This window comes from Diadema antillarum, unplaced genomic scaffold, assembly GCF_040938485.1.
Source record: "Diadema antillarum isolate AM-2024a unplaced genomic scaffold, OU_Dant_1.0 seq00000217_RagTag, whole genome shotgun sequence".
NCBI classification, from domain to species: domain Eukaryota; kingdom Metazoa; phylum Echinodermata; class Echinoidea; order Diadematoida; family Diadematidae; genus Diadema; species Diadema antillarum.
The window spans coordinates 1,551,700-1,568,268 of NW_027271272.1; the positions used below are offsets into that span (position 1 = coordinate 1,551,700).

The window sequence follows — 16,569 nt, forward strand, 5'->3', positions numbered from 1 at the left end:
AAGACACACACACACACACACACACACGTACACACACACACAAACACTTGCGTGTTGACACAAGACACACACACACGGAACAATGCTTCTGTGCATGTCAGTGGCACACTGCCTGGTTCACACTGATAATAATCGTGATCAGTTGTCTTCCTGTCTTTGTTCCCAAGTATAATGATTAAACCAGACAGAGAAGTGTCAGAGAAGTGGAAACTTCAACGGCTCCACAATTGAACTTGGCCACGGATACGTGCTGTAAAAACAAAAACCAAAACTAAACAAAACAAAACAAGCAAACAAACAAAACATAGATTTGTGTACTCCACAAAAGTTTGGTATAGTAATACGGATCAAAAGAAATCATGAGCCATATACCGAGGTACCAACGTTATTTCAAATATTTTTTTTCAACCTCAACACTGGTTCTGCATTCATTGTCACACTACAAGCGCCTGTGAAAAGACACATCCAGAACTTAACTCCCATGATACGATAATATGCATTACTTTTCATGCCATGTGTAAACAGTTTTGATTGAAACATGGACCTAGATCAGGGAGGTGGAAAGAGACTCTTTCCACTTGCCTGCAAATAGACGAAGCTTGTAGTCATGTAGAATAGCTCTTTCCGTTCACGCGTGAACTATATGTCGAGTTGAAGGTCGGAACAGGTTTTGTGAAGCCTGCGAGTGCATGAGTTCTGCGCTGAACTGAGCTCGACGTAGCGTTTGTTCCGTCACAAAGGATAAATATGCGACGGGGAAAACCGGGATAATGCTCAAAGCGGGGAAACCTACGTCTGGGTTGCTGTTATATAGCTGTATAAAACACACGCAGACGCTAGTGTCGCTCAGTGCTCTGAGTAATGATTAGATGTCTCTTCATCGCGTTTTAAAAGAATTCCGAGTGACAATTCTCTGCCTGTTGGGTTCTGCACACACTAAATGTGTAGGCGGCATATTGCTGTGCGACCTCAATCGCTGGATACATCCATTTAGTTATAGACGAGATAACTTTAGCATCTTAGTATCACTGCACTACACCAGTCCTGCACGGAGGTTTTCCATTTCATGAAATATAAACCAGAGGTAAGCAATGGACTTATTTAGTATGTAAATAGCCCATTATAGGGATTATAAATCCCGTCGATTTGCAGGTAGCACTTTGTTTTCGTTGTCAAATTTTCATGAGCACGCGGCGATAACATAATACAAGCTTGATGTATCCTCACTTCATTTACATAGCGCATGATGGGCGCCCACACAGAACTAATTAAATTTGATAGTTTCTCTTTTTTTTTTCTCTCTTTATAGTTAAAAGCATAATGTGTATGTGTTTGTGTGTGTATGTTATATTTGATTATGTGTTTTTGTATATCAATGATTATTATGAATGTGTGTATGTGTATCATACACGTACGTTGTGTGTGTATATGTGGAAGATGCTTCCTGCCCTTTTCTCGGTTCCGTGTGAGTAGAATAATTTACAATTAAAATCGCAATAAAATAGTACACCTGTATTTGTATCCACTCGGGTCGTATACAGGGCCGGCGCAGTGTTTTCAAAAGTGTGGGGGCCCACTTCCGGGTTTCATGAGCTAACAAGCAAAAAAACAAAACAAAACAAAACAAAAAAGGTCCTCAGCTCATCTCTCCCCGTCCACTTCCGGGTTTCTTCAGCTGACAAGCAAAAAAAAAAGGTCCTCAGCTCATCTCTCCCCGTCCACTTCTGGGTTCCTTCAGCTGACAAGCAAAATTAAAAAAAAAAAAAAGGTCCTCAGCTCATTCTCTCCCCTCCCATTTCCGGGTGTTATAAAAAAAAAAAAGGTCTTCAGAGAAAACACATAACCTTACCGCCGCCATACTTCAAGATCTCTATCTATTTCTGTTTTAGCGCCACTTACGTACTTCCGGGTTGAAAAAAGTGTGGGGGCCCAAAGTGATGACACCTTATGTATTCCTTTGTATGGTGCACAAAAAGTGTGGGGGCCCGAGCCCCCACGGCCGCGCCGGCCCTGGTATACAGTCATAACGTCGTTTTTTTACTCCACTTATCCAGGTGGCATCGTTGGCACGCAACATAACCAAGTTAAGTCTAAGACAGAGAAATCGAGACGAGAGGTTGACTTCGAATCTGACGTCGAGGAGTTCATTCGAAGATGGCGTTCCTCGAAAAGCTGGGAGCCATCATTGACGCTTATCAAAAGATGACGAACGAAGAGTTTGAGGTAAGGAGCCATTTCGTACTTCCACTTTGCGCATGAGCAGAAAAGGGTCATTGTACCAACAGGCATGTTGGTTTTCAAATTCACTGAGATGAGCATCTGCCATATAATGTTATTCATGCAATCCCTGTAAGTGATACTTGCCAGTACATCCACCTGACAGCAAGCCTAGAACTTGACAATATGAATTGAAAATAGTTTTGAATGCATTCAGTGCTTCCCCGACGGTTGATTGACGGACCATTCTGGTTACCTAGTCTACGCAAGTTCATTCTTTGTTTGAACACGAATTCGATAAATTGGTACGTCGGGCAAGCTTGATACAGGTGCGCAGTATGTCGCTTTAAAAACAAGTGACACCAGTATGACACCAGTATTTTTATATCTCATAATGATCCCCAAACATTACAAATCATAGTCAATAATGAGCTAAGTATAATTTCTGAATGGTTATATATGAATAAATTATCAGTAAATACAAGTAAAACACATTTTATGATATTCACCAATAGAAATGTTGATGTCAAGGATATTAGCATATATTTAGCAGGATCTGAAATTAAGCATGAAGTGTCTTTGCAATTTTTAGGAATCACAATTGATAATAAATTGACTTGGAAAGATCACATAAATATTATATGCAACAAAATTTCAAAAAATATTGGGACTTTTTCGACTTAACTTTTTACCCACTGTCGTTCTTAAAATGATATATAATGCAATTATTGCGCCTTTTTTTGAATATGGTCTTTCTGTTTGGGGAAGTGCTGCAAATATATACATAGACAGACTTTTTAAACTACAAAAACGTGCAATAAGGGTTATAAACCATTCAACTTATTTAGCTCACACTTCACCAATTTTTAATTCCCAAAAGATTTTAAAGTTGTATGACAGATATAAATATATTTTAGGTAATCTTATGTTTCTATGGCATAGAAAGCTTTTACCCGATTCTCTGATGCATTATTTCACCTTAAATTGCAATATTCATTCATATTATACCAGAAACGCTAAGAATTTTCATATCCCAAAAGTAAGAACATCATTATTTCAGAAATCTGTGTTTTATCAAGGTCCGCTTATATGGAACTCAATACCAGATGATATTCGTAAAGTTACCTCTTTTAATGTATTCAAACGTAAACTTAAGGAGAATTTTATACAAAATTATAATTCCTAAGTTTTTGACATGCTTGGCTGGCAATTCATGTATTCTATCTAATGATCGTAACTCACTTTATTCGTATTGTCTTTGTAATGTAAATGTAGTGTATTGTATATCATGCTGTATTGCTTTATGTTTTGTCCTGCAACGGTATATCTGTTCATCTCATTTTTTTTTTTTTTATAAATATGAAAAATTTACCACCAATGCATTTTTTTTTAAATGGATTTTCTGGGTCGGCCAGATTTTAAGGAAACTTAATTCCTCGTTGGCTGCTTCCCTTCAGCTTTATGTATTCCAAAGTTATGTTTTTTTCTCTGTGTCTGTCATGATTGCTCATCATTGTCTTTCTCTGTTGTTTTTATGCTGAATAAATAAATTCAATTCTTAATTCTTCTTAAAGAAGTCCCTAACCAACTGAGAATAAAGAAAGGTCATTAAATATGTTGTACCAACGTGCACATGAGCTAATTACGAACTGGCTTATTATGTCCGGTGACACGTGTCCGTCTGTGTTTCGATGGTGTTGCTAATGTTGTATACGTGATCATGATGCGAGCAGTACGTCACACATGCATGTCTCAAGGGAGTGATAGGACGGATTTTGTTGAAGAACTTATGATAGATCGACTTATTGGCCTAATTAAAGGTCCGATTTACCTTTGGGAACAGTGATTTAAACATTTTTCAAGATATCACATTTGATGCATAGTATGTGTAGGTCTGTTGTATCACAAAACATCCTACCATATAAGATTTTCACACCAAAGCCTAAAATATAAGGAGATATCACTATTTTTGTCATTAAACGATAACTGTAGACGGTTTAGTCTGGCAACATTGTTATTATAACTATTGTTCACATTTTGTCTATTTAACAATACTTAACATTGATTATACGGATTCAAAATTTTACAATGGTTGTTTCTATCCCAAATTCACATTTTGGAACTATTTTAAAGCAGTGATGCTAGGTTTTTGTTTCATCTGCGGATGGTAAATTATGCCTTTAATGGTTGCTACTCATTTTGTTCATCATAATGTGAGAGCGCTGTGTGAAAACGGTGCACTGTGTGTGTCGGTAGGTTTGAGTGTGTCTGTATAACAGCTGGATACAGAAAATAATACATGCATCTTTATAAGTGTATTTTGTGAATGGTGTATTGACAATAATAGCGATTCGGAATCATTTTGTGTGTGTGTGTGTGTGTGTGTGTGTGTGTTTGTCTGTCTGTCTGAATTCTCTTCTTTCTGATATACTGGGACCGTCATTTTTCCTTTGTAGCTTCACATAGTACTAGAAGTAGTTATAAAGTAAAACAGTAATAGTGGAAGTTCTCTAAGAGTGATAGTATAGTTGTAGTATAGTAATGTTGGAAGTATAGTTTAGCGAAGTAGTAGTGTAGAGGTAGTAATAGTCATAGTATTATTATTATTATCATTATTATTACTATTAGTAGTAGTAGTAGAAGTAGTAGTAGTAGAATTTAGTAGTATAATAAGTAGAAGTAGTAGTATAATAAGTAGAAGTAGTTGTATAGTAGTAGTAGTAGCATACCATTCTAGTAGCAGTAGAAGAAGTAGTAGTGGTTGTCGTGCTAGTGTATGTAGTCTTAGTAGAAGTAGTATAAAGTAGTACAGCGGTTATAGTAATAGTAATACTAAATAGTCACGGTAGTAGTAGTAGGCCTAGTAGTAGAATTAGTCGGTACCATTATAGTGGTAGCAGTTATGGCATATCGTATATAGTAGCAGTAATCAATATAACGCGTAGAAGTTGAGATAGTCGTTAGTAAATACATAAGTTGTAGTATAGTATCAGGTATCAAGAAGAAGTGATGGTAATAATTACTATCATCGTCAACATTGACTACCATCGTCACTCTATACTCTTCGTCATGTGACATGGCAGGTTGAACACGGCGGCCGAAAATTCAGAATGAACGTGAGAGGTCGCGTCCACAGCCTGGACGAACTCTGGGTGTACGACGTCACTGCCACCGACCTCCGCACGGGCGTGTCCGAGCAGGTGAAGCACTTCGAGCGCAGAGACAACGGCGTGCAGGCCGCCATCCGAGCCGTCTGGAAGATCCTCGAGGATCGCGGTCTCGTCGGAGGTGCTGGGGGCGTGGCCGAAGGCGGCGCGGGAATACCCCTGCCGGCATCTTCCTCGCCTCTCAGCACCATAGCGGATAATCAGGCCAATCAACGCCAGGCAACATCAGGTATACACACTCCAGCCATTTACCAGCGGTTTACATAATGGGGGAAAAAAAGACATTGACCCTATGATAAATCGAGTAAAACAAGACGAATAGCATTAAAAAAAAAAGGTCCCAAAATATCGATGATATAGGTATAGAATAAGAAAGTCGCGTAATTTCACAGTTTCATATGTTTTTCGTCAAAAAGGGAACTGGTTCGTTACTACACATGCAAATGACAAGAGGTTGTGATAGCATACTACAACTCTTCTATCGTTTATGCTAAAAAAAAAAATGAAAATACCCTTTTTGTTACTTATAATGTATAATACCCCCCCCCCCCTCAATCGATGAAAGCTTTCTGTATTAATTCTATAATACAATCGTATTAAGAATGTATTCATTTGCCTAACTTTGCCTTGCAGTATTGACTGAATGTGACTTAATGATGCAACTATCTGAGGCTGATACATCATCAGTACTTCACGTACAAAACGCCAGAGGAAAAGAGTCCATTATATATCATTGCTTATTCATGATATCTTTCCAGACAAATTGTTCCAGACGCTGCTGAACAAAGGTCTCATATCGGAAAATGACGTGAAGCCCCGCCCTTCACCGGCATCCCCTCCTCCGCCTCCTCCCAATCAAAATCCTCCAGGTAACCATAGCGACGGAACACCCCACCTACTTTCTTTCCGTATCTCACTATTTACAGGGAGGTGGGAGTCTCTTCCCACCTCCCTGCTATGAAACAACTTTGAGCTGAACGACTCAAATTGTCGTAATAGTAGCGTAATGTTAAACCATCAATGACAGTATAGATGTATAGGGAAGGATTTTTAATTGTACATCAGCAAAATGAACCATAACCAATATAAGCTATATCTCTTTTCTAACAGTGATATAGCTTCTAAAACAGACCCCCCCCCCCCCCACAAAAAAGAAGAAGAAGAAGAAGAAGAAGAAGGAGAAGAAGAAGAAGAAAGAGTCGTTTTAAGTGTGCTTGTGACCTTCCTCTTTGAGATTTCTGTAAAGTGAGGTGAATTAGATTGAAAGCTCATAAATTCGAGATACAAAAGTTGTATTATGCTATTTCGACATTACAATGACTGTGTCAAGATAATGTGTACGATCAGCACCTGGGTGTTTTTCTGATTGTTGCTTTACCTTTCACCTTATTCAGTTGACCTGAAAGATAAAGATACAGTGGAAACTCGATATAAAAAGATCTGATATAACAAAATACCTGATACAATGTGATATAACAAAATACCTGATACAATGTATAACAAACTAATTTCTCCGGTCCCATCAAATTTATTTCCTTTGTTCTGTATTGTTTATGGACTACTGATATAACAAAATATCTGATATAAAGAACAAATTGCTTGGTCCCAAGGATCTCGTTATACTGAGTTTCCATTGTATTATCAACTTTTCTGCCCACTTGTATGGATTGATGCTCCCGACTACCACAAAGCTGACCCTGGGGTTGCCCACCATAGCACTAATTGATGCATGGAAGAATGATTCTCCTTAAAGGGGATGGCTAGTAACTGATCAGTGGGAATCAGTGGGAAAGCTGAGGGATGATTGTTCCAATCCTTGTGGGATTCATTTAAGAGTACATTATATATCTATTCTCGTGTGAAAATTATTTGCTTCAGAATGGTCTCATATTCAAGTAATGTGCAGTTTAATGCTTCCAGGTAAGCGTCCCTGGTCAGTGACGGGGCATTAATCTGCACATTACTTGAATATGAGACCGTTCTGAAGCAAATAATCTTCACACAACAGTAGATATATAATGTACTCTTAAATTAATCCCACAAGGATTGGAACAATCATCCCTCAGCATTCCCACTGATTCCCACTGATCGGTTACTAGCCATCCCCTTTAAAGGGTGTGTACAGTTCTGGTCGAGGTGAGGATTTAGCTTTTAACTTTTTGCGAGATATTCAGAAACTACTCTATGAGATGTCAAAGAGCATGCAATTCTAAGGGGTATCAAAAGTTTATTTGATGAAAATCGGTTTTGAAATGGCTGAGATATCCAAAAACAAGGTGAAACAAAGAGATCCTAATAAAAGACGTGGCCTGTTGCCTTTTATTATTATCACTTTTTTTGGATATCTCAGCCATTTGAAAACCAATTTTCATCAAATAAACGTTGAATCCTTCTTAAAATTACATGCTCTTTCTTATTTCATAAGAGGTTTCTCATTATCTCACTTAGGAATGTTCAAAACATGAATCCCCACCTCAACCAGTACTGTACAGTCCCTTTAAGGACATGGTTGTATTGTGAGGAAACAGATACAGTGAATAAACTAGCACTTCACTCAGTCATCCTAGACACATAACAATTGACGTGAATACCGTATTTTCATTGCTCAGTCCAAACGACAACGGCGACCGGCCAACGACCCGGTAATCGCATCGAAATAGAGCCCGACGTCGATGGTCTCTACACAAATACGATACTACCAGCAGCCACCCCTCTTCCTTCAGACCTGGACAACGAAAATGTAATCTTTGGTGAAAACTTGACACAGCAAAATGAGAAAAAAACTAGACATTGCAAATCCCTTTTTTAGCCTATTTCCTGTTATTTCGTGTGATTTCTTCTTAAACAATTGGAGATGGCAATATGCTGTTACGTAAGTTAGCGTAGAGTTATAATGAAGATAGACCGTGGAAACAAAGCAAACAGTTTAAAGCAAAGTCTCTCAGACTTTCGCTTTTCTTTGGTAATCATATTATATCAAAGTTGCACATCAAAGGAGTTCAGTGTTTGGGTTATCATGTTCGATTATTTGGGTTTGTCAAACAAACGTTTGTCACAAAACGCAAACAGGCCTTATTTTACTCTACTGATTAAAAAAACAACAAAAAAGCATTTACATTCAGCACTCTCACCCTCAATCTTAAATGAAAACTTGACAATCTGATTCATCTGATTAAACAGAAATTATGTATTACCTCGGTGAGATGTAGATGTGGGGTTGTTAAGTCCGTAAGATCAACGTAACGTTAAAGGCCTATTGTGCTTTCAGGTTTGTTAAGTACTGTTCAGAGCAGTTCGGCCAATCTATTTCACGATACATTTGTTATTAGGATTTGTTTGAATCAGTCGAGCAATGAGGACAGAGCGATTGGAACCGAGTGATTGGGAGACACCAAGCAAGGGGAATCCGTCAGGGTGGTCTATGGACCAGAATTTTATAGCAATGAACATAAAATTGATGATATGAAAATATCGCAAATAACAGCTCAGGGGTGATGTTTTTGTCTTCGCGTCGCGTACGATTGTTCAATTATTAATTTCAAACTATTGTCTATAAGCTTGTCGGTTATTTCTCTCTAAGTGGTAAACGTTACTCCTAGTCGACAGGGCATTTCAGACGGTTTTCATGTTTTTACATCATGTAATACATAAGTCGATAGCTACATGTATAGATTTGTGGAATTTATTGTGGTACTTGAGCAGAGAAACCAATACTCTGAAGAACCTTAAACAAATTACACTGAACAATGATGATGACATAGGAGGTTCACATATTTCTGTAATGTATAGCAGTGTAATTCCATTGCAATACCGCTTGCTTAACAAATTCACCTGTGTATAATCCATGCATGCCTTCTTCTTTTCTTCTGCTTCCTTGAGCCCCAACTCATGCATTCTTATGGTTAGGCTGCCATGTCATCATCCTTGTTCATTGTGATTTGTTATACATTCTGAAAACATTATTTTTCTTCATCCCAATCATTATAAATTCTGAAACTCTGTAATTAGTATCACTATTTTATGTACAGCTGTTCAAATGTAAAAATCTGAAAATCACCCGGAGGTCTGCTTTAAGTTAGTCCATCAGGTTTGTACAGCAGGACGCCGTCTGTTAGGCCTGCGCTTTTTATTTGTGAAATCACCATCGATGATTCCAACTGGATCCATGACTTTCACTCTCCCCTCCCCCTCCCCTCCTCTCTCTTTCGTTGGACATTGCGGTGATTGGATGTCTCCGGGGTTTTTAGATGTACGTCACGTGGACGTCATCGTACAAGGGCGTGGCCTACATCCTTAACAACAGTAACTTCCCTCACCTTCCTGAGGACAGTGGAGGAATGAGAAGAGGTTCGGAGAACGACGTCCGCAACGTTGAACACGTCTTCAGCCAGCTCGGCTACGAGCCTCTGGTATATTGCAATCTGACGAGAGACGTGAGTTGAACAAAAAGGTTTCCCTCTCTAACTTTTACTTCGCCCTAAGTAGAGAAAGGGTTATGTCTTACAAACAAGTGTCAGGTTTTGTTTTGTGCTGTTTTGATTTTGAGACCTGTCTTGCTATCGTGAGCTGGTGCACCCGGTTACGGCAAGGTGTATAATGTCGGTAGGTAGGCCTATTGTCGTGCCTTTTCAGCTTACTTTACTGTCGATGACATCACGAATTGATTATTAAAACACATGATACATATGTATATTATATATATATATTAATATATGAATATATTTATATATATATGATTCTACTTTAGCTATTGTCATTGTTGTTTTTTTTTAAGGAACTGTGCCAGTAAATTATAGGGATTTGAAATATGTGTTCACGGAGAAAATTGTTTATTTACGATATTTCACTGCGAAAATTTGTAATTTCAGTGTTTGTGCGTGTTTGTTAAAATTTTGCACAATATTTTCAACTTTAAATATCTTTTACTTTATGATACATATTCCAATCACATTACTCATAATTGTATGGGGAAAGAGATCTTAGCAAGAGAGGGGTAGTGGAATGTTTTGAAATTTTGAACATTACAGTTAGTCAGTAGAGAAATAGGGGTGTAATTTGTTACATATTCTTTTTTTCCTTTCTAAAAATTAGTACTGCACTACTTAAATAAGCTACTCTCATTTTTTGAGGAACTGTGTCAATGGATAAAGTTCAGGAGTTGTTTTTATTCTGTTGGTTTTTGTTGTTGTTGTAGTTGCTGTTGATTTTTTTTTTCTTGCGCGTCTACAGCAAAAAAAAAAACAAACAAACAAACAATGGCTTTTGAACTGTTGTCCTCGTTTCAGGAGATCTTGTCATCTATCCAAGAGACTGTTCAGAAAATCAACGCTGAGGGCGACCGACACAGTTCGGCTTGTTTTGTGCTGATGAGTCACGGGAATGAACACGGCGTGAGCGGCACGGACGCATCCCCGTATGACCAGCGGATCGTGTCCCGAGACGAGATCAAGGATAGGTTGACCGGGCGACACTGCAGGGCCCTGCTGGGCAAGCCGAAGCTGATCTTCATCCAAACATGCAGAGGAAGTGAGTAAAAAAAATACTTTGGAAAAAATCGCGACGTTTGGGTGAAGAAAATTACCAAGCAACTGGGTCAAAAGTTACCCAAAAAATTATGCTGCGTTTCGAACATAGTCGAAATTTGGGGACAAGATTCATTACGTTTTATTATGTTTTGATAGTTCAACATTACCGCTTTGATAACTCCATATACGATATTCAGGATGTTGTTATAAATCACTACATTAATGATGGCAGTAGGAGAACTAGTTGTGATAGTAATGGAATATTAATGATAATAATTTCCTCGTCGACAGATCAATACACCCGCAACGCAGACGAGCTTGACGCACTGACGTCGAGCTCGAAGACGAGGCGTGAAGAGTCAGACTTCGAGGTCGACTATGCGCCGAGTTTCCGACCAGTTCCCTCGCTGACGCTGAATCTCGATGCGTCTAGAGTGGTCAACGAATTCGATGTTGACGGCGGCCGGGAACTGCCAAACAACGCCGATATATTAGTGGCCAATGCGACCTCGAATGGTAAGGAACGACAATGTGTAACTCCACAATGTAACCTTTGTCCCTTTTAAGCTACAGAATCTTGCCTGATCTGATGGTAGTGTGGACTGTTTGGTGTAGCGGATGAGGCTTTTAGTTCGAATCCTACCCGTTGCGCGAACGTTCCTAACCGATACATCTCCACGACACCCTGGTTGACCAAAGGTGTTAACGCAATGCTTGGATGAAAATAAATTCACAATTCAGGGACCTTTGGATGTATCATGGTTACAATAGGAAGGGCTGCCCTTGTCAGAAAGACAATGACCATCAGAATAAAATTTTAGAAGAAAGTGATATCGTGCCTCAATTTAAGCTTGTCTGTATATTGTGTTTCAAAATCAGAAAATGAAAATAACTAGCTCAATCAATTCATCAATTAATCAATTAATCAATCAATCAATCAATCAATTATCTATATATGTACTATTTTATCAGTACATATGTTTATTTTTTTATTTGTTTATTCATATAGGCACATATATTCATATCTAAAATAAAGACAGAGAGAGAGACGAATCGACGGAACGTAAAATATACACGATTTGGTATCTAAGACATACTTTTGGCTCTTACTTTTTTTTTCGTCCTCTTAAACATTGGACCGTGACCTCAGGTTATTACTCGATTCGGAATCGGCGTGACGGGTCGTGGTTCGTCCAGGCTATCGCCGAGGTCTTCCTCGCCAACGCGCACGTGGACGAACTGCACGAGCTGTTGAGGAAGGTGGGTCGTGAGGATAACTTACCTATGCATCAATTAAATTCGATAATAAGGATATATTCTTATTCACCCAGGGTATAATCTCTCCGTTAATACCTCTGCTTTTCCTGAGGGCCCTGCCATTAATATTTTCAATTTTCAATTTCAATTTATTTTCGTATTTCTCGATGGAAAATACATGGTATATAACAAAATATAATACAGAATGTCCAGCTTGGATACATGAAGAAATAGGAATACAAAAGTAATATATATATAATAATAATATATACCGTATATAACGGTCGATGTGTCATTTTCAATCAAAGTAAAGGATGCGAAGAGAAATACGATTGAACCTACTAAAAGCAAAGCTTGTTGAGTGTAGGTCCCAACAAAAGCTTAGTGAGGGGAACAGGATGAGGAGCACGGGTACAATTAAGACCAAAAGTAAGGATAAACAAAAGAGAATGACTATTACTCGGGGTACAGAAGATTCTTCTCACATGTATTTTTGTGTGTGATAAAATGAGAACAAGTAACCACATGCTGCACACTATAGCAGTTGCTCTAATAGCAATTTTGACATGGGAGTGATAATGACGTGACTACTTAAGTACTATATAATTTTAGGGTTTAAACATTCCGGCTTCCATAGACACGGGGAAAGATTTGAAAAATGGAGAACATGAATCAATTGCAATTCCTATATGTGATATACCAGCCAGCTGCAATGACGCATAAAAGAAAAGAGGGGAAACTATGCGACACGACCAAAGTCTTACTAGAAGTGGAAGAAAAACACCGATGGGCAGGAATTTGAGAGAACATGCAACTAAAATGTATATGCATAAGTCTGTTCACATGGCAACAACCGAGTAGTATAACAGAGCAGCCATGAGCATAATAAAAGGGAATGTTAGTGCACTTGTGTGATGTAGCTATTCAATACATGCTGTCTGAGTTTACGCTTAAAGGATGATAATGACAAACAGCTTTTAACCTCTGTTGGGAGATCATTCCAATATTTAGGACCTGTATACATAATTGTGTTTTTAGCGAAAACTGTTCGAGTTCGTGGAAGGTGATAAGCGTCACTCTGGCGAGTTGGATAGTGGTGGACAGAATTGTTTCTTATGAACATCGGTAAAAAAACACCAGGAAGATCTTTTGAGGAAAATTTGTACATAAAAATACCTAAATTATAACCAAACAAGTCTATCAGTTTTAAAATCTTATTCGGGAAAAATTATATTGCCCCAGCGTTGCCAAGTACCTATTCTTATACTCCTGGGTCGGGAGTTACATCATGAGTAATAACACGCGCCTAATACAAAGACATAGGGATTTGACAGTTTTGAATTCGAGACCTCCGTTTGAAAGTCCTGCCCTCTGAACCACAGTGCCCCCATGCACTGAGTCCTAACGGATGACGGTGTTATCCTGATGTATACCTGAAACCCGCTACTCGTGGCGGGGGCGCACATTACACATTAATATGAATGTGACGGCACACTGTGTAGGTCTCCGTATATACCTGGGCCCTGTGTCATAAAGCTGTTCATAAAGTTACGAACAAATTACGAGTGACTGGTGATCAGTTCTGATGTGCTATATACTTCTCAGAATTCCATAATTCAGCACAAGAACTGATCATCAGTCGCTCGTAACTTTCGTAACTTTACGAACAGCTTTATGAAACAGGGCCCTGGTGGAGGATAGATCTGTTCACTGACGGAACATATGGAAGAATACATCCGCATGGTTTAATTGAGCTTGAGGGAGGTTGATTATTGGCAAAAATCAAGTGGACTAACTGTTGAAGATGTCACACAGTTCTCGTCATTTGAGTCTCGAATTTAGTTTCATTAAAAGTTTGATTTCTCGTGTATATTGCAGTTGGATATATCAGAGCTGCAAGGTCAAGAAAAATAACATCTTCTTTTCTTGTTCTCCTCCTCCTTCTCTTTCTTTATCTTCCTTCTCATTATTCCTATTCTTCTTTACCTACTGCTACCACTAACCCACTAACACTGATTACCATTAATTATACCTCGATATTTCTTTTTCTTCTTCCTCCTTCCTTTTCTCCTTCTCCTTTTATTCCTCCACCAATCTCTCCATCCATCTCGCTCACTTCCTCTTCTTCATCATCATCCGTCTCAAAAATTCTACCTTCCATCCATTTCAATCTACCAAACTCGCAAATTGCCCAATTACAAAAGCTACAAAATGCCGCTGCACGTATTGTTTCTTTGTCAAGTAAACGCAGTCATATCACACCTATCCTGAAGAGTCTTCATTGGTTGCCTGTACAGGAGCGTATTCGGTTTAAGATACTTCTTTTGGTTTATCATGTTATTGAGGGAACAGCTCCTGATTACAATGTTTGTTTGTTTCGTCAATACCAACCTTCACGAACTCTTCGATCCTCAACATCAGGTCTCTTACATATTCCGTTTTCTAGGAAATCTTGGGGGGAACGAGCTTTCGCTCACGCTGGACCAACACTGTGGAATTCACTTCCTCGTGAGCTGAAAGACTCGAGCTCTATAACATCTTTCAGGAGTAATTTAAAATCCTATCTGTTTAGCAGTGCATTTTGAAGACCAGTGTCTTTTGAACACAGACTTTCATGTCTTTTTTTTCTGCTTCTTCATCCTTCTTCTATTACTGTGATGTACTTGTATTTTCAATCTGTTTGCTTTGATGTACAATTGTAAAGCGCCTTGAGCATTTAATCAAAGTGGAGAACGACGCTATAGAAATTGTATGTATTATTATTATTATTATTATTTTCTCATCCATGCTTCACACAAAAGGTCACTCGCCTTGTGACGGAACACTTTCAGTTTACGCGGCCCCCTTCAGAGGCCGGAGCTCGCCCGTTCCAGGTCCGACAGACGCCGGCGTACGAGAGCCAGGGGATGCGAAAGCGATTCTACTTTTTCCCGAAGTATCCTCCGCAGTGAGCCGGGAATATCTGGGAGACAGGACGATACTCATCAATCAGAACCTTGCAGCAAATAAGATACCAAGTGAAAAGGGGGATATAAAGTGTAATATTCGTACTGCGTCATCATTCCCGAGAATGGGGAAATGAATTATAGAAACTACCTTTGTGAAATGTATATCAGCCTACATTTCATGTTCGTGATAACAAGCATTATATATGAATTTGATTAGTAAAGAGTTAAAGCATTAGGAGTTGGGATCTCACATTTCATTACGATTTCTGCGGGTTTTATGTTATTTTCATTAAAAAAAAATAATAGAGAGCTTTAGATCTGCGACGAGAACGCTAAGACGATGCTAAACCCTACTAAGAAAAAAATGGTGTTCTACACATGCGCGAGAAAGCTGTTTCCATTGTCCAACCTTGGAGGTTGCGTCGCCTTAGCGTTCGCGTCGCAGATCTAAAGCTCGCTATTGTCACATGGTAACGCGACCGTATGTACATTCAACTCCATTTGGACCCGAAGGCTGAAGTGCAATGTGCTGAACCCTGCTTAATCCGACATACGATGTACTGAGCAGTGTCATATTACATACATTCAAGAAAAGAAATATGTATGATACACAAATATAATCCATGCGTGTATGTGGGTGTGTGTGTGTGTGTGTGTGTGTATTCTGGCATACATATTACAACTGTAACTTTCTTGAATGTTTGAAAAGTGACTTCAGTTGATACATCAAATAACTGTCTGACTATACATGATTTTATTTAGTATCATATGATACAATGTTAAATGCAAAATATACAGAAGAGGACAGCTCAGTTCTCCATGTCCGAGTACCCAAACAAGGATTTCAGACATTTGAAAACAAATACAAAATGTAGCAGAGAATGAAATGTGAACTTTATCTTCTCTCTATTACAGTACAGAGAAAATCATCATAAAAATTTTCTTCATTGATAACTGTCATATCTCATTCTAAGTCCTGCTAATTTACTCTCTTGTTGTTCATTGAATACAATTATTTTTTTTTGTTGCATAGATTATATTGGTTATATTCCACACTTGTTCAGTTTAAATCCATCTTACATGATGTGACCGAGTATGCGTCGACTTCAGTGATGTAAGAATTCCTCTAAATAATCTTTGTGTGAGAGTAAAAACTTATGTATTTTGTATCAGTTGTGTTACACATCTCGTAAATATATGAAATATATCATATACCTTGTGTACAAGAATAAAATGTAGTGGATGACAATAATTACCTTGTTCTTTGAAGGAATTGTGTGCATATATTTTCTTGTTATGTGCGATGCTGTATGTCGCGAGTGCATGAAAACACACAAATTGTACTACAATGTACAATTTAAACCATGTAGTACATTTATGAGTAGAGCCGAAACTACCATAGTAGTGATTAAGATAGCCTTCCTTTTTACTAACCTTTTCCTCTATTAATCTTTA

At 38.4% G+C, this 16,569-nt stretch overlaps 1 protein-coding gene across 1 annotated transcript; it reads left to right on the forward strand.

Moving 5' to 3' along the window:
• Positions 1–860: 860 nt before the first annotated feature.
• On the forward strand, positions 861–15,117 carry LOC139729082 (cell death protein 3-like). The gene is made up of 10 exons (XM_071640006.1): positions 861–1,084; positions 2,055–2,223; positions 5,301–5,613; positions 6,143–6,253; positions 7,994–8,124; positions 9,632–9,817; positions 10,670–10,910; positions 11,201–11,425; positions 12,060–12,169; positions 14,968–15,117. The coding sequence occupies exons 2-10, from the start codon at positions 2,155–2,157 to the stop codon at positions 15,115–15,117; spliced, it is 1,536 nt and encodes a 511-aa protein (XP_071496107.1). The 5' UTR covers positions 861–1,084; positions 2,055–2,154.
• The last annotated feature ends 1,452 nt before the right edge of the window (positions 15,118–16,569 follow it).

Coding starts and splice junctions, on each gene's coding strand:
- LOC139729082 (XM_071640006.1), top strand. CDS start 2,155: ATGGCGTTCCTCGAAAAGCTGGGAGCCATCATTGACGCTTATCAAAAG. Junction 8,125..9,631: donor CAGACCTGGACAACGAAAAT/GTAATCTTTGGT, acceptor CGGGGTTTTTAG/ATGTACGTCACGTGGACGTC. Junction 11,426..12,059: donor GGCCAATGCGACCTCGAATG/GTAAGGAACGAC, acceptor CCGTGACCTCAG/GTTATTACTCGATTCGGAAT.